Source organism: Amphiura filiformis, chromosome 5 (genome assembly GCF_039555335.1).
Source record: "Amphiura filiformis chromosome 5, Afil_fr2py, whole genome shotgun sequence".
In the NCBI taxonomy this organism is placed as follows: Eukaryota; Metazoa; Echinodermata; class Ophiuroidea; order Amphilepidida; family Amphiuridae; genus Amphiura; species Amphiura filiformis.
In genome coordinates this window covers 29,946,848-29,969,284 of record NC_092632.1, presented here as the reverse complement: position 1 = coordinate 29,969,284, position 22,437 = coordinate 29,946,848, and the positions used below count along the sequence as shown (strand labels likewise).

At 35.8% G+C, this 22,437-nt stretch overlaps 1 protein-coding gene across 1 annotated transcript; it reads left to right on the top strand.

Annotated features, from left to right (window-relative positions):
- The first annotated feature begins 7,720 nt into the window (after window positions 1-7,720).
- Window positions 7,721-20,028, top strand: LOC140152122 (sodium-dependent multivitamin transporter-like). The gene is made up of 15 exons (XM_072174417.1): window positions 7,721-7,851; window positions 9,165-9,384; window positions 10,071-10,188; window positions 12,017-12,084; window positions 12,660-12,814; window positions 13,938-14,078; window positions 14,642-14,727; window positions 15,526-15,573; window positions 16,086-16,153; window positions 16,379-16,467; window positions 16,751-16,896; window positions 17,942-18,095; window positions 18,569-18,674; window positions 18,983-19,122; window positions 19,906-20,028. Exons 1-15 carry the CDS (start codon window positions 7,721-7,723, stop codon window positions 19,985-19,987), a joined length of 1,752 nt encoding a protein of 583 aa, XP_072030518.1. The 3' UTR covers window positions 19,988-20,028.
- Window positions 20,029-22,437: the final 2,409 nt, after the last annotated feature.

The window sequence follows — 22,437 nt, the reverse complement described above, 5'->3', positions numbered from 1 at the left end:
AGTGGGTGAAGGGTTTTTTTTTTCAAAAACTTCCTACCCCTACCCTGAGAATCTAATGGTGCGTCCCTAAATGGTTTGTGTAATGATGTGGGGACGTAGTGGTCCGCGACAACATGTAAAATGTGCTGAGGCCTGTGGATCAACGTCTGGGCGTTGTGCCTTTGTGTAGCGCACTATAAATCACTGGTTTTTTTTTTAAATAATAAAGAAGATAATCCGTGTACACAAGCGAGACTGACTACAATTTGGGGAAGGCGATAATATTTTGTGCCGGTCTTATTATAGTATGAATACCTTCCTCGATTCGGTACTTTAGATATTGTTTTTAACTGAATCTCTAAATGTAATTATGAGAAGTATATAAAAGTATACAACTTTAGAAAGGAACTGATGCTAGGAATCCAACTAGCATAACCGAATGAGCAGTTTATGAGAAAATCTCAAAATTTGATTTTACTTGACTGACTCGAGGAAGATATACGGACAATATGACAAAAATGTTCAATTGCAGACCAGTGCAATTGTGCAATAAAACTTGACGTTTTATGGTCGCTGTAGCGTTGGGTGTCGAGAGATGTAAAACCCAGTGGGGGAATATATGTCTTTTTTTAAAGTGTACATGATGTAATATTTTTGTCCTATTTTTTATTTCATTGTCAATTTGTTATTGTCATACGATGGAGTATATATTATGTTTTATAAAAAGTTACAGCTCATGCACACAGGTGTATACACTGTCATAAAATTACATCTGTAAAATGTTTATCAGGTTTGTTTTAATACCTAGCTGCAGCTCAATAAAGTACACAGCTGGTTTACTGATCAAGTTAACCAAACGGCATTATGCTTAAAAATTTACGTAGTAGATAAAGGGTGAGAAACAGACCATTACCATAGATAATCGGTGTCTTGTTGAGGTATGGTGAGCATGTTAGACGCTTGAAGGCGAGACCCCGAAGGGGACGAGCCTTCCGAGCGACTAACATGCGAAACATACCTCAACAAGACACCGATTATTTATGGTAATGGTCTGTTTTGACCGTTTATCTTACATATACGGCGAGCAAAAATAAACGAATTTGTTGTAATAGTTTCCAAAAGACAAAATGGAAAGGCTGATGTACCGGTATTATCTTGTAAAAGTTTAGGGTTTTTCCCAAAATAAAAACACCCCGAGACAGTGTAATATTCCTTCCATGTGTCCTGCGTTCGAGTCTATGGGTCTATCTAGTGACAAATGCAAGTGATTTAATCAAATCAATACAGAATTGATTCAATTGATTTTACGGGAGATTCTATTCAATTCACTTGTGGTCCTATCCCACTCGAGAGCCTTATTAATTCCTCATTAATTCATAATATTAATAATAAATATGTAAATAGTTCAAAGGTCAAATTACCAAAGTGGGTGGGTTTTACCTAGACAACTCTTTTAACACCATAGAATATATATTTATCTTTAATATACTTTTAGAATAAATGTCCTGAACCAAATCAACACATATTCCTGGGTACCCTCCTCGACCTATTTTGGTTGGGGTTAGGCCGCGGATTGTTGTAGGTTTCCTACCATGCTACATCTAGTCTTGTGGCCTGTAATGTACTGCATTTTAGGTGCACAAAATATCCTTGGTTGAACGGATGTAAGACCTCATGGCTCTTGTTTTGTAACCTAATTTGTCGGAATATGCGTTTTGTTGGGAAAGGGGGGCAAAGGTAGATTGACATCCTCGTCCTAATTATGCAGGCTCAAGAGACCTAATACAAACTAATTTGCATTATTCAATAGAGGTGTTCTTTATAGTTTGATCAATTCATAATGTACTTTGATGCAATTTAAGTTTGTTGAAATGTCCAAAAAGTCAAATAATGTGGCGCCAGTGTTTCTAAATGCGAACATGTACTTCTCTTGTTCAAAATTTATTGACCTGACCAAGATTATCTTGACCTGACCAAGATTATCTTGACCTGACCAAGATTATCTTGACCTGACCAAGATTATCTTGACCTGACCAAGATTATCTTGACCTGACCAAGATTATCTTGACCTGACCAAGATTATCTTGACCTGTCCAAGATTATCTTGACCTGTCCACATTACTTGATATAATCGACAGTTGACCAGACTTTTAACAAAAGAAATACAATAGATAATGGAACAAAAGAAGAGGGCTAGACGTATATAGCTCGATAAAAGTAAACATGCACACAGTTGTATACAATGTCATAAAATTACAATCTCTGTAAAATGTTTATCAGAAATGGTTTTTAATACCTAGCTGCAGCTCGATAAAGTACACATCTGGTTTACTGATATCAAGTTAACCAAACGGTATTATGCTTAAAACTTTACAGCTCGATAAAAGTAATATGCACACATGTGTATACAACGTCATAAAATTACAACCTTTGTAAAATGTTTATCAGAATTATTTTAGATACCTAGCTGCAGCTCGATAAAGTACACAGCTGGTTTACTGATATCAAGTTAACCAAACGGTATTATGCTTAAAAATGATAATTATAATACAAAAACACACACAAACTCTGCATATTTGCCCGGGGCAAGAAATAAAATTGGCAACCCTACCCCCACCACCACCACCACCCGAGAATATCTTAGACCCCCATTCTTGAAACAATTGCGCGCGGAGCGCACGAAATTTTGGATAAATAAGACCTACCACTAATTAATTTTGGTTACTAACAGTTGAATATCGGTCTTAAAATGTTCTTTCAATTGATTTTGTGTTGAAATGCGCGCGAAGCTCGCGAAAATTTGGACTTTCATCGCTTGGAGGGGCGCTGAATCGATGCTGAATCGGTCAATTTGGCGCCCTCCTAAGGGGGGCGCCCGGGGCACGTTGCCCCCCCCGCAGCCCTAGTTACGACACTGCCGAAGCCTGCGATTTCTTGAAATATCATACAGTCACGTACATTCTCAAAATGTGATTGCAAATTGTAAAATTTCGGCAAAGTTGCAAACAAATTTTATTACAAAAAATTTAAACACACTTTTTATGAACTAATCGTCTATATACATGATATACTGCTTAATTATAACAGCGTACAGACAAATCGCCCCTACGCGTATGTATACGCCCAGCGGGATTAAATTAGCGAGCGCGATTCGAATCTGCCGCTGCAAGTCTTAAAAGGGGTTTTCTTGAGCATGGTGAGGATTTTGTACCTCTTTCACACCAATTAAAAGAAATTTTGGTCATAAATGGGTCTAAAAGACTCCAGAATTCCAGATCAACTACGCTGAATTTGTTATTTTCTGTCCTGCGTGCAATTAAGGGGGGTAATCCATGCGTGCAGTACGCACTCGTTTCTAACTGGAATTTCTGACAAAATCTCGTTCGCGCAGCTCTTGCTTTTTGACTCTCGCCCACAGACGAAAGAGACACAGACCGCGTACAATCAGTCAAAGTCTCAGCATCACCCGATAATGAGGGCCGATTCACAGTGTCGACACCCTATATTATAAATATAAACTTAATACTCCGTTGGTGAGCGACGGGCGATTGGTATTTCACCGAACGCAAGAAAATGAGTCCCATCTGATTGGCTAGAAATCGATCGCTAGATCGCTCAGTGGTGGATTACAAACTCAAAATGGAGAGATGTATTCAATTCGATTGAAATCGATATTCTATTATTGACGCAGATAAAGAAAGTGGTATGTGTGTTGATATATTACATTGTATAGACTTGTGCTTTAATATTCTGTACACGTGTTCCTTTATAGAATTGTAATTCTCAAACAGTTTCATACATCACAATTTTGACGAACGATTTCAAAATCGTTACGGATAAAATGCAGTAAAATATATCCACAGCAAATAGCAATCCATTTTCTACCCCGGTATCCAAAGATTTTCGTCTGAATATCAAAATCGTGCATAGCACATTCACGTGTATCAATCCCGGGTATTTATTTTAGTATCTCTGCTGTACCAAGTAATTATTAGCCAGCGATGTCGGTGTGCGTCGTTTTTGCCTCAGCGATTTGAATCGATTGATCGGCTTGAAGCTCTGGAAATGTAAATAAACACTGAGCATGTGTGAGAATCACTTTTCTGCAAAAGCGATCGAGTATAAATTTAGCTTAATAGAGACAACCAACATGCAACATTCATATCAAATCTGAAAGTATGCAGCATATAAACAATCATAATCTGTACCAATAAATTTAGCAGTGTCGATACAACTAGCTATTTCCAAATAATCACTGTCTATTTTCATTTGTTTTGATTTGTTTTGTTTTTTGTTTTTGTTTTGTTTTTGTTCACGGCTGTCAGCAATGCCAGTTGAACCCCCGATTGAACACATATCTCATATGCACAGTTTAAGAGGCTAGGAAATAATTCCTAATATCTTATACTTATATATCTTATCCAATGAACCATCAACTTGATTAGAACACTCCCATAGACATGCAGGGAGCTCAACTGTGCACTGCTTGCACAGACATTTCTAAATTGAGCTCATTCTTTGTTTTTTCATAATTTTTCTGTAAAAATTGGGGATGTTAATGCCAATTATGTTTTGTAAATATCCTGCAAATTACAGCAACATAACTTATTTGGTTTGTCTGTAAGAGTGCGTCAAAATTGGTCCATCGCCACAGTGCGCTTAATTGCCAGTGGCCAAGCACAGCACTGCTCAGAATGGCACAAAATATTCAGATCAATAAGATCAGGTGAAAACCTTGACCTACTGAGCTGTAATTTGGCAGAGTTGCCGTTATTATCTCTATCATGCCCCCTGTAAAAGGTTTAAAAATGGACAAATTAAATCACCAGCTTCCCTTTGGAATTTCCATACACCTTTTGAATCATGTTAAATAGACACCTTTCTGAACATAAATGTGAAGTTTCGTGCTCATTTGATGTATTTTACACCTGATCGCAACCCTAAACTTTTTCTTATAATTATTCCATCTACACTAACTTGCTGCTACACACGCACAGGAGCTGTACTTTTAAAATACGCGCCTAATCAATAATTGGTCTTTCACTCCATTGTTAAATTACTGTACATGTACTTCCTGTAGCATTATGGAGTGACCAGGTCCTAGAGTGTGATGGTTTTGTTTACCATGCAGCACTGAGCACACACACAATAGCAATGGGGTTGTCCATGCAGAGACTATCTCACTGGACTCACCAATGGATCCCGGCAATGGATCTAGGTTGAGTGCACACACAGTGATTCCAGTATTATTATTATCAGGCTGTTTGTCACGCAAAAACATGTTTTGAAAAAGTCCCAATATGTACCCCTAAATATCAATCAATATATCTATAACTTTTCGTCCACAGCTAGCTAAAGTGAAATCTACAGGTTATTTGTATAAAAGAGTGATTTTACTGTAAATTTTCTACAAATTCCAAGATTTATTAGGTGAGTAAACTTTTTGTATACTATACTATATATATTTATCTAATTCCATGTGCATTTTTTTTTAAATTTCATTACTATTTAGGGATGCACAATGTACTCTGCAATGACCGTGGTAATATCTTAATATTGCACATGAAATTGGTTCAATATTATTATTATAATTGTACAAAACTTGTCTCATCATAACTTGGAATTTAGAGAAAATTTGCAGTAAAATCAAATTTTGATGCAGATATACTGTAGATTTCACTTCAGCTGGCGGTCATTAACAGGCACATAGTTCATATGTCTAACACTCCATGAGAAACTGAGCGTATGGGGTCCTGTGTCACAACCTGGGGTACCTTTGTGTTACATAGTAAAAAATGTTTCAAACATTTTACCTACACGTCTCATTTGAAGTGGTTCATCCTCCTGAGCATTTTGACACCTTTTTTTTTATGGAAATCGGTTAAGAAATGAGAGGTGGGATTTAACCCCGCCTCTTTTTTCCACATTTACAATCATTCTGAGCAAGTATTAGTCTTTTAAATGACCTTCTGTATTTATTTACTTGGTTTAGATGACATGGGAGTTCATTTAGACAATTTTTTACTAGATTGAAATTTTTAATGGGGGTTTTAGATCAAATTTACGATACAAATCCCTCCTCCTAATCCTCCTCCTCCTAATCCTCAACCACCCTTGGTATATTTCATGCCAAACGTCATAAGAAAATAATTAAAAATTATTTTGAAACAGGATAAAAACATGAGTAATATAGAATAAATTAGCCTCAATTTAAGACCTAATTGAATCTTCTAAGTGAAGGAATACTCAAGTGACACTGTTTTGAAGACCAAGCTGCACATCAATTATGTAACAAAATCACAAAATGTAATAAAACATTGTTACAAAAGTTTTGTAGATAATAGTTATTTAAAACATTTTCGTAATCATACCTAGAGTTTTTTTTTTTATCATCAGATAGGAACACTTCTGCTCATCTTCTCTGGTGAGACAACATGTCTGGGTTCTCTTTCCAATTCAAGATTTCAAAATCTGTCATATCTATTTCCTCAATATATTGTTTTGATACAACTTATGAGGGGGAAAGTTTGATTTTACAAGATTTCGATATCATGATTAACATAACTGTATTTCAAAGCGTCAAACTATGTCATTATTTTGTCCCGACAAATATAATCCAGGGAATAAAATTTTCATTCAGGTTTATTTATTTTATTCAACCTGGGCCATTTCTACTGGTGCTACATACATGCAGGACATGCATTCTAATAATTTGTCTAATACATTATACAAGCATCAGCAAGCACAATGTGTCACAAGATTTGAAAAGTAAATAGCCTATGTACACACTGAGCACAATGTACATACAAGCTACTTAAAAGTGCATAGCGAAGCTGTCAGTGTAAAATTATGACCTTTATCATGCTATTAATTTAGCCCAAAGATTAGGAAAACTAGGAAAACTGGAGAACTGGTACTGTTCAAATAAAGACATCTGCAAATCTTGCTGCAATTTCTGAATAGTATTTCTATTACTTAAATAATTATTTTTGTTATTTCTTTTAAAACCAACACATTACTGCCTATGATGACTTTATCGTATTACTTAAATATCAAAATCAAGTAATAATTACAAAACTCGCTGTAAACTCACCTCTGTGGGTTTTTGGGTATATAACCACCACGAATATTTTCTGCAAACACTGCATGTGAAAAAGTAGGTCAATAGTCAGACTAATATAGAGCAGGTGCGGCAAGCCGCACCTGCCCCAAAAGACGCAAGCTAACGACTATTATATCTGTTCAAAATATATATTCAAGTGCAAGGAACCACATCTGGTTTCTTTATACGAAATCATTTACGGGAGATATTCATCATTTTCTATCCCGGTATCCAAAGATTTTCTTCTCATATCAAACTCGTGCATAGCAAATTCACGTGTATCGATCCCGGGTATTTATTTTAGTATCTCTGCTGACAAAGTAATTATTAGCCAGGCGATGTCGGTGTGCGGAGTATCCTATCTCATTATTCATGTTAATTATTATCTCTGACATCAGCACATGGTACAAAGAGTCAAAACACATCGGCACTTTCAGGCTAAACAATCAACTTCGCGCTTCGTTCTTATGGAATCCGTGTTTCTTAAACTCAGGTCTGTCAACTGAATTAAATGTAGGCCTACTAATATTTAGTCAAGGTCACATTACTACGAGCAGCCTGAAGGTTCCTTGGTGCTTCACTATAATTATTCTGCATACAGTAAAGCAAAGCTGAGCTGAACCTCTGTAGACTAAAACGATGGCAAATGCGAATGGCACTCATCCACTAGGTGCAGCTGATTATGCGGTGTTTTCTATTTTTCTGGGTGTTGCAGCTATTACTGGTATTTATCATGGCCTCGCTAAAGGAGGACAGCGAACTACATCACGGTATGACTGGTTTTATTTGTAAATATATTTTGTTCAATTCGAGAGAACTGGTATCAAGAAGATTTGACGAGTTATTAAAGGCCTGTTCAGTGATTTGCTCATCCGGAGGATCGTCAGAATTCAGATATTGGCACCATTGTTAGTGTCATAGATGAGCATAATAGCCTGCTTGAGGTTTAGCCAAAAATAAGACATTTTACATGAATCTGTAATTACAGAAATTAAAGACGTTTTGGAGTAAAAGTTATAGTTTAATGAATGACTCTTTGAACAAGTTCATCTGGATTGTTGTTAAAATGGTTTTGAAGGTTCATTATATCAAATCCAGTAGTAAAAGATGGTATATTTACTCACGTATTCAGTAACGTTTCTATGATAATCTATCATCTTCCTCAGACTGGCAACCCATACCACTGCTCACTGTCCTTTTGGCGAACGCCATAGGGAGCGTGGTGATGAGTTGGTCAAAGATGTTATGTAACTTGTAGGCCCCCTCGTCTTTATTGAGACGAGGGGGCCTAAAGACGAGGGGGCCTACAAGTTACATAACATCTTTGACCAACTCATCACCACGCCCCCTATGGCGTTCGCCAAAAGGACAGTGAGCAGTGGTATGGGTTGCCAGTCTGAGGAAGATGATAGATTATCATAGAAACGTTACTGAATACGTGAGTAAATATACCATCTTTTACTACTGGATTTGATATAATGAACCTTCAAAACCACCTTAATGAATGACTGACGTAATTTTTTAATGGAAAAAAATTTGTGAGCCATCAAAAAACAAACCTTTTATATCAATTGTAAATTTAGCCTAAGTACATCAAAACTGGTTCAAAAACGTGTGCCAATTTTTTTTCTTTGTTTTTTTATTTTGTTTTTGTTCCTCAAAAGCTCGCCGAGTGACTGCTTTCTCCTTTTTTGTATTGCACTACAAACAGATTAAAGAAATAATATAATTTCGCCATTAATCAGAACCAAATGCACAGTGCAGTTTAAATATTTAAAGCCCTTTTTGGTTAACATTTTGGCGAATCTTGCTTGACACAAAAACTGTTTTGTTATATTATCGATACCTTGATGTGGAGCGTTATTTTGGCCATCTAACTACAGTTGATGTATGTGATGGATAAGACAAAATTCTGATAAGACAAACTAAATTTTGTGGCCCACAAATTTCGTATTACAGAGTTTCCACTACTAACTTTCTGGCACTCGCTATCCCACTTCAATTTCACTCCAAATTGAAGCTACTTCGAATCTGGAAAACATGAATCAATGAAGTTTTATATTAAATTGATCGGATTTTTTAGATACCTGCTCGCAGATAGAGGAGTTTTCACTCTTCCAGTGGCGATGACTCTGCTGGTTTCCTTTGTATCTCCGGTACTTCTTTTGGGCTTCCCTGCTGAAGTGTATGTACACGGTGGTGTTATTATCAACAGCATCTTTGGCAATTTCATCTTATTTCCTACAATGGCATTCATTTTCGTGCCAGTGTACTATGACTGTAAGCTGACAAGCGCATACGAAGTAAGTTTATTGACGTTATACATTATTTTAATATGCTCTAAAAATAATATTATATAATATTAATATTATAAACTTCTAAAATTGATCATGCAACCCAGGCTCAACTGGCCCCATCGGGACCCAAGTGTCTCCGTACTGAGCGACCGATTAAACAACAACCCAGGGATAAGGGCGTGCAGGGTTTTGTAACATATGTAATCTCCCCAGTATCTTTTAAGCACAGATGTTTAATTCTTATTGCACGGATTTTGAATCTCACTACACGAACGTGCCAGCAGGGACGTTAGAATAGCCCATGAACCAAACAAACAAACAAACTTGTTTACCTTAAATTAATATTTATTGTAAAGCAATACTTTGCTCGCTCTCCATAAAATTAAGAATCTTCTTATCGCAAAATAACATTGAACACGTAAATATGCATCAAGTTGTTGTTATTACGTAAAGCTGATTTAGTATTTCATTTTGTTGTTGTTGATAGGCCTATTAATGGAGGCCTAATATTCTTACAATTTTTTTCCTGCAGTACTTGGACAGACGATTTGTGTTGCGTATTATAGGAGCATGTATTTACATCTTCCAGACTTGTTGTTATATGGCAATCGTCACTTATGCGCCTTCACTAGTTTTAGTAATTTTTGTTGGTAATAATGTAGGCTCCAAATTTCTTACATTTTTTGCTACAGTACTTGGACAGACGATACAATTTTGTGTTGCGTATTATAGGAGCATGTATTTACATCTTCCAGACTTGTTGTTATATGGCAATCGTCACCTATGCGCCTTCACTAGCAATTGAAGCAGGTAAGCCTAAATGTTTCGTCCGCAAATAAAGTTGTTTTTGAAATTTTATGAAATATTATTGTTCGCATACCCGGAAGAACTGTCAAAAGTGACATAGCGTTATTGAGGGGGCATTGAGCAGTCGGGACTGTATTTCGGAAATTTTAAATTGGATTTTTCAAAATGTTCACTTCGATGGGAGAGGAGAAATGCACATCCCATGCAACTGTGACGCCTACGTCACTGGGCCCACTGGCCTTAAAAATCATATTGGTAAGGATGGGAAATCATGAGCCTTGGATGATCGTAATGATATTTTGTGAATGTGTTTATCAGATTATCATGTGAAATTGAATTATCCTGATTAAAATTTTACTCGTTGATGAACTTTTTGTAAAAGCCCGTTAACTTTTTGTCGCCAGGTGATAATCGTTATGATTTGTAAATGTAAAAGTTAAATTTTATTGTTAACGAATTTTCTTTTTGTATGCCCCATTAACCTTGTGTCGCAAAATACCAAAAGTGCTGATCCCTATGATTTGTGATTCTTATATCAAATCATCCTTTCATGTGAAGTTTACCGAAATTTTGAACAGAAATATTCAAAACTTAGTATAATCTTGGGCTTCTTTTCCGTTAAATTTGATACTTTTTGGAGGTTTGTTTCCGGAGTCCCAGCCGCACACTCAACATGCTCAATACAAAATGAATTGCGCCGGGGGCACCAACGTCATTTAAGGTATTTTTGGTCGAAGCAGCCAAAAAGAAATCTAAATTTATTGTTGTTAAGGGATCTGGAATGATCGTTTTGAGCGTTTCGACAGTATTTTTTGTGGGACATGAGAGCACATTAGACATATCGAATTGCATTCTGAATACGAAGAATGTCTTTCTGATATCAAATAATTTTCATTTTTGAAATTCACGATATAATACAAATTTTATGACAACTTATTAAAATTTGATATTTTTCATATTTTTGATATATAACAGTCCTCGAAGTAAATTTTATAAAATTTAATGACATATTCTTAAAGTGTATGTAGCTGGGAGGAAAAGCCGACGATGAATTGAAAATTTTGACCTTTCATATTGAAGATATGGATTTTTTTCCCAAAAAGACCTATTTTTTTTGTTGGTGTTTTGGGAAAAAATCCATATCTTCAATACGAAAGGTCAAAATTTTCAATTGATCGTCGGCTTTTCATCCCACCTACATACACTTTAAGTATAAATCATCAGATTTATAAAGTTTACTTCGAGTACTGTTAAATATCAAAATCAATTTTAATGATTTGCCATAAAATGTGCATTACATTGCGAATTTCAAAAAATCAAAATTATTTGATATCAGAAGGACATTCTTCGTATTTAGAATGCAATTCGATATGTCTGATGTGCTCTAATATCCCACAATAAATACTGTCCAAACGTTCATATCCCACCCCTTAATGAGTTATGTACGTTTTACAAAAGTGTTGTTGTTTCAGCCCTCTTTACAACATAACTCAAGAACCACAGGACCTACAAAAGTATATCTGTGATATTTGAATTCTTCTATTTTTGCTAAAGCTCACTACCATTCGCAAGATGCTGTGAACTACATTTTTTGTTGCCGCTTCCACCACCAACACGAATACATCGTATACCCTTAATCCCTTAATGGCTTTTATTAGCATGTTGGGTGTAACAATGTTCTCTCTAGACTCTATTGTAAGATTAAGAATGGAGACAAACCTGACTCAAGATTGAAATATTTCATCTGATAGTTTAGAATTGCTTAGATTGATTTTTAATCTAAGGAATTTTAGAGAGTTATTATTTTAAACAAACTCGATTTTCTTTTCAGTTACCGGTTTCGCCTTTTGGAAGAGTATCTTGATAACAGGAACAGTGTGCATATTCTACACTGCTATGGTGAGTTTTAAAACAGGTGTTTTATTGGTGTTTCTTGTCAAAGGAAAAGAAAGAGAGTCTGACCTCTAATTGTTAACGGTAGGCCTTGATTATTCAGACCATGCAGACAACCGAAATGGTATCAAATATGAGGCTAATATGTTTGGTTCTATTAACTTTCAATGTAGGCCTATAATTTAAAACATACAACTTACAGTTATGCAGTCAAGTTAGTATAATATAATAGTTATGATAGACACCACAAATTCATCAGCAATGTGTAGGCCTTATCATTTTATGCCGTATTTGATTATGCCGCAGCTGTTATGCTAATATTTTAAGCATCACAGCTGCGGCATATTCACATACAGCTACATACGATTGATGAGCATAACAGAAGCGGCATAATCACATACGATTATTAAAATAAAATAGTTACCTAATTCGTATTGCCTAATCGCATTCAATATCTAAAATTATTATTATCTTTAGGAAAGAGGAAATAATATACTATAACTCATATATAAACATTACGATATAAAAGAAATGTTAATTGAATAAAATGATTTTTCTTTTGTTACCTGTCATGTCTGTAGGGCGGCTTAAAGGCAGTGATATGGACTGATGTTATTATGTTTTTTGTAATGTTTGGTACTACCATCATGGTGCTTATTATGGGAAGTAAAAGAGCAGGCGGCATTTCCTATGTATGGCAATTCAATAAAGAACAAGGACGATTAAATCTAGGATAGTAAGTACTGTAATAAGTTTGAATAATTATATTCGTACATTTCTAAACGGCAACAAAATGATGGCAGATAATTTAATAATAAAGTTACGATGGCGCATTTCTTTTGTTTATTTTTATTTCTTCTTTTGCATGGGTTACTCAATCAGTGGATGTTTTAAGGTATCCTTTGCTTGTATCCTCTGCTAATTAACTTACGAGGATACATGCCGTTACCACGTTACATAAATAATGTTGGAGACTGCATACTACTCACAACTTTACGTGAAGTTGGGATGCGCATAGACTGCTCACACCTAGCTTCGCGTGAAGTTGCGTTGTGCACAAACTGCTCAAAAGTTGCGATGGACACAGTCTGCTCACAACTTAACGTGAAGTTGCGATGGGCACAGACTGCTCACAACTTTATGTGAAGTTGTGAGGGGAATATTTCTGCTTGCAACTTTACGTGAAGTTCAGTGCGATGGGCACAGACTGCTCGCAACTTTATATAAAGTGATAGGCATAGACTGCTCACAACTTTACGTGAAGTTGCGATGGGCAGAGACTTCTGTTTTGATGTGTGTACAGACCGCGGAAGTCGTAGCGTTACGTTAAAATGGTACAGACTTCATCTGGAACTTAACTTTGACCAGAGAAGATCATCTTCTCTGCTTTGACTTACGATGGTACAGACTTCTCCATTTTAATGATGAGTCACGATGGATTAAAAGTTTTGGTTTTTAAAACGATTTGGTATATCAGGTATACACTGAAAACTAGATCTCTAGATCACTATTATCTGTTCTAGCTTCGATGATACCTCTGTCACTTTCGAAGATATATTAGAGTGGTTTGATGAGACAGGTGTTCTGTTCAATTCCTATTTCCTAGCGCATCAAGGTTGTATTGATTGCAAATCTATTTGCTCCATTTCATTCACACACACACGAACCTCCTCTGACAGTGAATGGAATTTGTCCAGCGTGACGTCACGAAGTTTCCTTGTAGCTGGAACGTATAATAACAGAAACAAATACTATTCTCTTTTATAGAGATGACAATTGTTGGAGATTAAAAGATTGTGTTTTTGCAAGCGTGCTTCTTATATTATCTGTTAATAAATCATTAAATTGTATTGTTCCAGTTGCCCAATAGATGTCACTGAGCGAATGACCTTACCAAACGCTATCGCTCAATCTGCTTTTGTGAAAATGTCTATGTGGGCAGTCAGTCAGACAGGTGTTCAACGATTCTTGGCTGCAAAAAGTAAAAAACAAGCACAAATGTACGTATCCTGCGATCTTATGTTATTTACAATTATTGTCAATATTGTTCTGGTATGAATACCGAAAGTGATTATATAACTATCCCGTGAATATGGTGAAGCACTGTTCCATTATAGACACGATGGAAAACTATCACGGGGTCGTCTATAATTGAACAGCGCCTTACGAGAGCACGGCGTTCCACGTCAAAGAAAAGTCAATAACACCGCCCTCTACAGTCATTTAATATAGAACAAATGGACGGTTATAGTTACATAGGATTCGGCGTTATGCGAGACTTCGGACTGCATGCCCAGATTCGAACCCCACCTGGACTCATAGGCTCCGGAATATTTTAAATATTGGGGAAAGGGCCCAATGGCATGAATGGGGTCTGGTCCAAGTTCTGGGGGCTTGTCACCAAAATTACTGAGGCCCGTGCCTGAGGATTTCTCATGAAAACCTGAGCGGCACATGCCCGTGTGCCTAATACCCCTATCCTACCACGGGGGTTGAAATATACATCTGCAGCTGAATATCAAATAATTTTTCATCACAATTATTTATGATTATTTCGAACCAGGTCGGCATTATTAAATTTACCTTTCTTTGGATTAATTTTTCTGTTGGCGTGTTTTGAAGGATTGGTGTTGTACGCATTTTATCATGGTAAGTTTTCAACAATAATGGCTTATATAGATGTATTGTTGTATTTTTTATATAAATCAGAGTGAAATAAGAAAAGACAGACGTATTGCTCAATAGACTTGTACGGCAGTTAGTCGCAATGCAGAATAGAGGGTTTCAACAGGTGCAGCCCACGATGATACTCTTTGGTGATATTTGGTGATACAAGTAGCATAACGTAAACATTCGTTAAGCATAATATTTGCCTAACGAGTTGCTCGGACATGAACGGAATTTAAGGGTTGTTGGTTCAACTTTTTCATTTTTTCTTTTAATTTACAAATATCTGCCTATTAACGAGTTGCACGGATTTTTAGGGTAGTTTGGTAAACTTTTCATTTGTTCTTTTAATTTACAAATATCTGCAAAGATTTTTCCTTTTAATTTACAAATATCTGTAATAAATATTTATAAATTAAAATACAAAAAAGATAAAAAGTTTTACTTACTGCCCTAAAAATCCGTTCTTGTCCGAGCAACTCGTTAATAGGCACATACGGTATGCTTATTAACGATTTTTTTACGGGAAATGCATAACTCACCAGGATAGCTCCTACTCTAATAATTTGGTCCTGAAGAAGTCGGAGCTTATATCCGAAGGCGAGCCCATTAAAATCTCCACACTGTAAAAATACCGTATTTTCACAATATTTTACTGTTCACTGATAGTTTTGTATTCTAAAGATTGATGTATATCATTGTACTTCTTCTCTCATCTATGTGTGTTAATTAATTAATTTTTTTTTACAATTTTATTTCCTCTCTATTTGATTTATGTAGGTGATATTTCCTCAAGTTACTCATTCCCAAATTCTACAGACAGTCCAGGTAAAAGAACGTTACGGGGTATGACCTAGCAGTTTTTGTACTCAAATATTGAGGAAAAATAAAGCTAACACACAAATGTAATGGTATGGGTTCTATAAAGGAGATCCCAGGACCCAGGGCTTGATATATATGGGGTGTCATTTCCGCCCCATGTGCATTTCCAAATGTTTCATTTTGATATATTCTTGACCTTAACTCAAGAACAGCAAGACCCAAGGGAAATGCGAATATTTGCTTCCTTGACTGATTTCCTATAAGATCAATGTATTAATATAAAGAAGATCATGATCATAGTACTGTATTGATTTAAAAATCTACTCTCCCCAGCTGACTCATCAGCGCATTGGGCATGTAAACCAAAGGTCCCATGTTCGAATTCTGAATGGTCAGTTGGATTTTGTTTCTGGCGATCATTCATGTTGTGTGCATGTGGTGAGAAGTTAAAATCCAATTATATTATAAAGATAATCACACAGTTAAGCCACATATCAATATAATTTCGTACCTTGCAGAATTTGACAACGGCAGTATGTTGGAGCTATCACGAAGAAAACCGCCAAATTATACATCACCGGATCAGGTTGGTTTGTCATTAACTTAATTTGTATATTTTTAACCCGTTTCTTACGGCGAAACGTTTAGTTCTGAATGGGCCAAACTTATTGAAATATTTTAACCCTTTATCCCCTAGACTACCTGGGTTTTTTATATCATGTTTTTTAATATTAGAATTTACATCATTACAAAAAAACCGGTCATTTAGTTTTAGCATAGCTATTAATAAACAATCTTTGTTTTGTTCAAGATTTTGATTTATTTCATCAGTCAAGAATTTGGCATTCTTCCTGGTTTTCAAGGACTTTTTATAGCATGTATCTTTGCTGGATCTTTAAGGTAGTGTAACATAAAGTTATTTTACAAGTTAATAGCAAAGCAAGCAATTTAAAGAGTGACCAGCTTTCAGTAAAACACCATTTTATTACCAAACGATAGATGTCACGCAGGAGTAATTTAAAACATCAGTGAGCATAATAATTATGCAGATCATTCATATAAAACATTCAAAACCGCGAGTGATAAACATCCCGGAACATTAATAATATGTATCTTGCAAGTACAAGCAAGCTAAGTTAAGAACTCACAGTGACACCAAATTTCTGATATTTTCATCCCACAGCACGGTTTCATCTGGTTTGAATGGTTTGAGCGCGGTAACATTAGTTGACATCATTCGACCATTCAGAAAATGGAGACGTAAAGATCAAGACGAAGCTGATATCCAGAGCCGGGAGGAATATGACACAAGACTTAGTAAAATTCTTAGTAAGTGTTAGCCTTGGGTGTCAGCGTGTGTTAATCTCGGGGGGGAGGCGGGCACTTAACACAAATGACCATACGGGTATGTTCCCCCGGAAAGACCCCCTTTTTTGATTTCACAGCTCCGAAAGACACCCTATATTTGGCCAAAAGAGAGCTCCGAAAGACCCTTGATTTTGATAATTTCAGTATTTTACTATTTCACAGCTCCGAAAGATCAACCTTTTACCGATTCGCCGTCAGCTCCCAAAGACAGGGGGAACATACCCACCAAAACTTTTTGCTGTACCACCCCCCCCCCGTGTAAAACTCTAGTCATTTTCAAGTAAAGGTAAACACTGATGGCGCTATTTATCTTAAATCTTGTTTTCATCTTTAACACTTGTATATATGGCATTAAAATATCAGAAAAAGAGTAACGAATGGCAAGGAAAATTTCAACAACAAAAATGTTATCATGAAATTTAAGGAATATCTTCTATTATTTGGCTAAATTGAAATTAGAATATATGTAAATTTGCACATAAATATACAGTTTGTTGAATAAAAATTATCACCAAAAAAGTAGAACAAGATATATAAGTTGATAAAGAAACGAAATGTTTAAAATAGCTAAAAATATATATTTTATTTAAATACCTATTCTGGAAGGTCTGTTCTTAGAATTAAAAATATTATGTGTGTATATTAGTGGGATTAGTGTTGGTTTTATCCAGGTCTAGAATTGATCATTATTTTGTTAGAAACCTTAAACAATTATCACATCAAACAACCTTGTCCTTTTAGCTAATCAGCAATTGTTCATTTGACTTCGACTGCTTCTTCTTTCGGTAATAGGCTAGCATGCCCACAGTCTTTTCAAGTCTGTGGTCAATTTCTTGTTGCCTTTTCTGGTCCCATAAAGACCCAGGTGTATTATCACACGGATCTACCTGCTAATTAAAACAAACACGATGCTCATTGAATTTCCTATTATCCGATTTGTTTATAACATATAAAATTACAAAATGCATTGTATATTTCCCTTTTCTCACTTTCCTCATTTATATAGCCTTGATTTATGGTGTTGTCGGTATTGGTCTGGCATTTTTAGCCAGTAAATTGGGCACGTTGTTGAAAATGGCAGTTTCTGTGTTTGGTGCTTTGGGTGGTCCACTGGTTGGAGCCTTTCTACTTGGGATGTTATGGCAACGAACAAATACAAGGTATAGTTGTGTTATAAATTTGGTTTCTGTATTATGTAATCAACTTTCGTCAAAACGTTCTCTATTAAAGGAAGATCAAGATTTATTCAAAATTGATTCACGATTAATGGCTGTATGGTTTCAAGTTTATAACTAATATTAGGCTGTTGTCAACCACAGTAAGTGATACCTGTAATCGCTCTCATGTAATGAAAAATGATGGCTCTGAAAAGAGCTGTTCATAATGTAAGCCTACACCGTTCTTTGTACCAGTAGCTCTGAAATCAATTTGAGATTTAAAAGTATGTAAATCATGAATGTGACGGACTCTTTGCCCAACTGAAGAATTTCCAGTGACTTTTTGTTATGAGGGGGAACTTGAGCAAAGCCCAAGATTGGGGAATGGCACCATTACCTCCGTGGTACCGCCACTTGTAATGCAAGCAATTATGTTACCTTTGAAGTTACATGTATACAATATGTCTAAAATGCAGAGGTATACTTATGGGGGTTATAGTAGGAGCTTTACTGGGACTAGTGATGTGCGTTGGTAATTTCAGTCATCAGGACAATCTTGAAGATTCCTTCGCCTTATTCCAGGTAATCATTTTACAATTACATTCTATTATATTCTGTACGTTTCTCGATGGTTGACATTTATCAAATTGTATTCTTTGTTTGTTTTTCACTGCTATTTTGGTCTTTCTTAAATTTTAAATTTCTGTCCCCATATTCTCCCTGCAAAGCTTTGTCCCCAAATTACGACAACCTTTAAAATACAAGGTATTAAATTCAAGAAACACTTATGGTATATTGTATGACTACATGGTATAATCATGATAATGGTAGTTTGGTAATGCCTGAGACACATTAGGTCACATTTTGTCTGCAAACAATTTTTTCCGCAGGTTTCGTTCTTTTGGTATGGTCTTTTTACGTTGGTTGTTACTACTGCCATAGCTGTACCGACAAGCGAGATTATAAGGCATTTCTCGCCAGCAGAACGAGATAAACAAGTAGATCCTGTACTATTGCTGTCCTATGTCAGGTATTTAAAATTACACTATAAATATTTTATCCGTTTTGTAACATACGGTTTTCAGTATGATCTGTTTTTAAAATGTTTTATGGTGATATCAAGTTATCAACTTCAATCAATTGACTTTATTCACGTAATTATTTTAAAAATCATATACAAGACAAGTACAAGTGTCACGATCTAGATGAATGGTGAAACCACTTCTTGCAAGTTCATGTGTATCCTTAGTGTAAGATATTCATACGTTAGTCTGGTGTAAAGATCCCATTGATGAAGCAAACACACAACACATCTTTTATCTTAATGATTTGCAATGTTTACTTAATGTTGCTGATTAGTTTCACGTGTTAAAGTTCCAGACGATCAATGTCCCACGAAGTCCACTGTTCAAACTTGGAGACAACTTTGCTGGGGGGAGATCACCACACCTCCTCCAATGTTTGTTACATTCCCAGCAATCAGCATTTAAGAATGCCGGTACCCATTTATAAACCTGTGTGGTGAGGAGTAATCGAGATAAAGTACTACTCAAGGGCACAACAGGATGGCGTTGCGCCTTTGAGTAATTTACTTTTACTTTATCTCGATTACTCCTCTTCAACCTTTCCAACACGTATGCTCAAATTAAATTACATGGGTGCTCATCACGTTAACACCGATTGGCATCTCTTCAATACGGGTCTTTCAATAAAACACCTGCATAGTTCTAAATGAAATGAAAGATGATATGATAATCTTTTTTTTTTACCATGTTTATATTGATATTCGCAATTACTCTCCGAATTCTTCCAGACCGAAGCAATGCCAATCAGTAGGAAAAGAGGCAGAACTTGACGATATGAAGACTAATACGGAAGAAGACGGAATAATGTAAAAATGACTTCGGTACAAGACAAGTAAAAGACTCATGACATTACAGCTAAACAATTCTACTAATTGTTTTTAATCATTTATGATTGGTTTAGTCTAGAAAATTCAAACTTTTTTGCATACAAAACTACCCGTTTTCATTCATATTAAACACTGTAGTAAGTAATGCGGATGTCTTCAATATCTAAAAGTTACTGTAAAATTTTAATTACTTATCCTACTATAGTCAAAGTATCGATTTTCTAAAGGGAAATTTGACGAGCAATCTAATTATGGACTTACTTTTTCTGTATGGGTTAAGGGCAAAATGTTTCAGTTCAAAATATGTTGAATTTAAAAAAAATCGAACATACTTTGGGACACCCTGAATTCCAAGATTACCAAACAGCTGTGATTTTAGATTCTTCCAAAGTCAGTGGGCTCCCTCTATCCTCTAACCAAATGAATGCTGTTTACTTCCAGTTTATTACTGCAAGTTGGTAATAAGCAATGCATTAAGTAACCCATTTTTAATCCGAATCTTTTTTATTCCACCCTGTATAATTTGAAGGTTACCCTGTATAATGAGTTGAAATGTGTATATTTGAATTGCTTATGCCTTCAGCTTTCCAAAAATGTGTACTTTTGCTAGTTTAACATGTTTAAGGTTGATAATTGTGGAGATAATCTAATTAGAAACTCGATTGGTGTAAAAATTCATGATATTTGTGATGTAACGCTAAGGGTGGCGAGTTCAGGACATGTGGCCAAACACAAAATTTGACAACACAAAATGTTGTTTGAGTCCCAAGCCTACTTTTACACATTATAATGACCTGAAAATCCTGCCACCACAAACTAAAATTCAAGGCCCTGACCATTTTGTGTAAACGTGGTTCCACTGTACTGAGCACTTTTATTATTTTAATTACGTATTCTCTGTAAATTTGAAATGTCAAATGTTAATTTTATTTGCCTTTGTATTGTGTTTGACTTTTTAGCTGGTGCGACTGTGAAGTTGCTGCGCCTGATCGATGGTACAAAAAATATCACGACCTCTAGGTCCAAATTTGTTGTGCAGTTGTGATTCTGATTATCATGATTAATAAGCCTATCAGGTCTCTTTGCGGCCAATATGTGTTTAATAGTCTCCTTCGCCGCCAGTTGCCAGTTAGTGAGCGGGATCGGAGGAGACTAGAGTGTACATCTTTTTGTCCTCCAAATTTCAATGGGTATTTTTTTATAGAGTGTCTTATCTCGTTATCTGTATCTCGGATTGGATATCCAATGATATAATATCAATTTTTCAACTTGTTTTTATATGCTGTGTCAAAATTATTATTACCATACAGTTTCCGATGATTATGTACAATACTGTCTCATCAAATCCATCTAATTTGTAGATGAATGGTATGATTATGTCAACAGGCTATAAAATTCTGACCATTTGGAAGGACGCTTTTTAACTTATATAATGGTTACGTGAACATCATTTTGATACCGCCTGTATACATCTAATGATCACCAATATACCGCCACCACAAGTAATGGTGCTAAAGAATAGGCCTACACCACAATCTGACTACCACAATTTGTAAGGTGCTAAATGATAACGGTGCTTGTAAATGAAAATAAGTGTCAGGGAACTTATAAGTGTTCCAGCTGTTCGTCTCTTCGTAGTGAGGAAGGAAGTATACCTTTTAGATAAATAAGTTCTGGTAACAGCCTGGAGAAGGTGGGGTCACATTATAAATTTTTGGTGGGCATGCAACCCGGGAATTTTGAGGTTGTGTGTCTTTGGGGGCTGACGTTGTACCGGTAGGAATGAGCAATTTAGGATCTTTAAGAGCTGGAACTTTTAAGAATTAAGGGTTCTTTCGGAGCTGTGAAATCCAAAAAGGGAGTCTTTCCGGGGGTAACATACCCATATGGGCATTTGTGTTAAGTGTCCCACCGTAACAGATCGAAAAGAATAAAAGTACTCACTCAGTTCCTATCAGGCACCTTGATCACTCTGCAATGACTGGTATTTCTAGATGTCGGCTGTCTTTGGCGGTTGTGACTGATGACGTCGAAACATTTGAAGGTTAACGCTGTTTTGAAATGATCTGGTCAGAAACTGTGTAGTACAATTTGTCGTTAGTTATTTAATTGACTTTTGAACGATCCTGATGAATCTCGTCAATAAGGAAGTATGCCTATTCATGCAGTTTTTATGAAAGGCAAAATGGTGGTTGTTTTTCGATGTTTGACGATGTAATTTTGATTTTTTGAATTTCGCAATGTAATACACATTTTATGGCAAATGATTAAAAATTGATATTTTTGATATTGAACAGTACTCGAAGTAAACTTTATAAATCTGATGATTTATACAATACTTAAAGTGTATGTAGGTGGGATGAAAAGCCGACGATCAATTGAAAATGTTGACGTTTCGTATTGAAGATGTGCATTTTTTCCCCCAAAACACTA

Bases quoted from the DNA above. Each gene is read 5' to 3' on its own strand.
- LOC140152122 (XM_072174417.1), top strand. From the start codon at position 7,721: ATGGCAAATGCGAATGGCACTCATCCACTAGGTGCAGCTGATTATGCG. The intron at 18,096-18,568 runs GTATAGTTGTGT...TCTAAAATGCAG, and splicing joins TGGCAACGAACAAATACAAG to AGGTATACTTATGGGGGTTA. The intron at 18,675-18,982 runs GTAATCATTTTA...TTTTTTCCGCAG, and splicing joins ATTCCTTCGCCTTATTCCAG to GTTTCGTTCTTTTGGTATGG.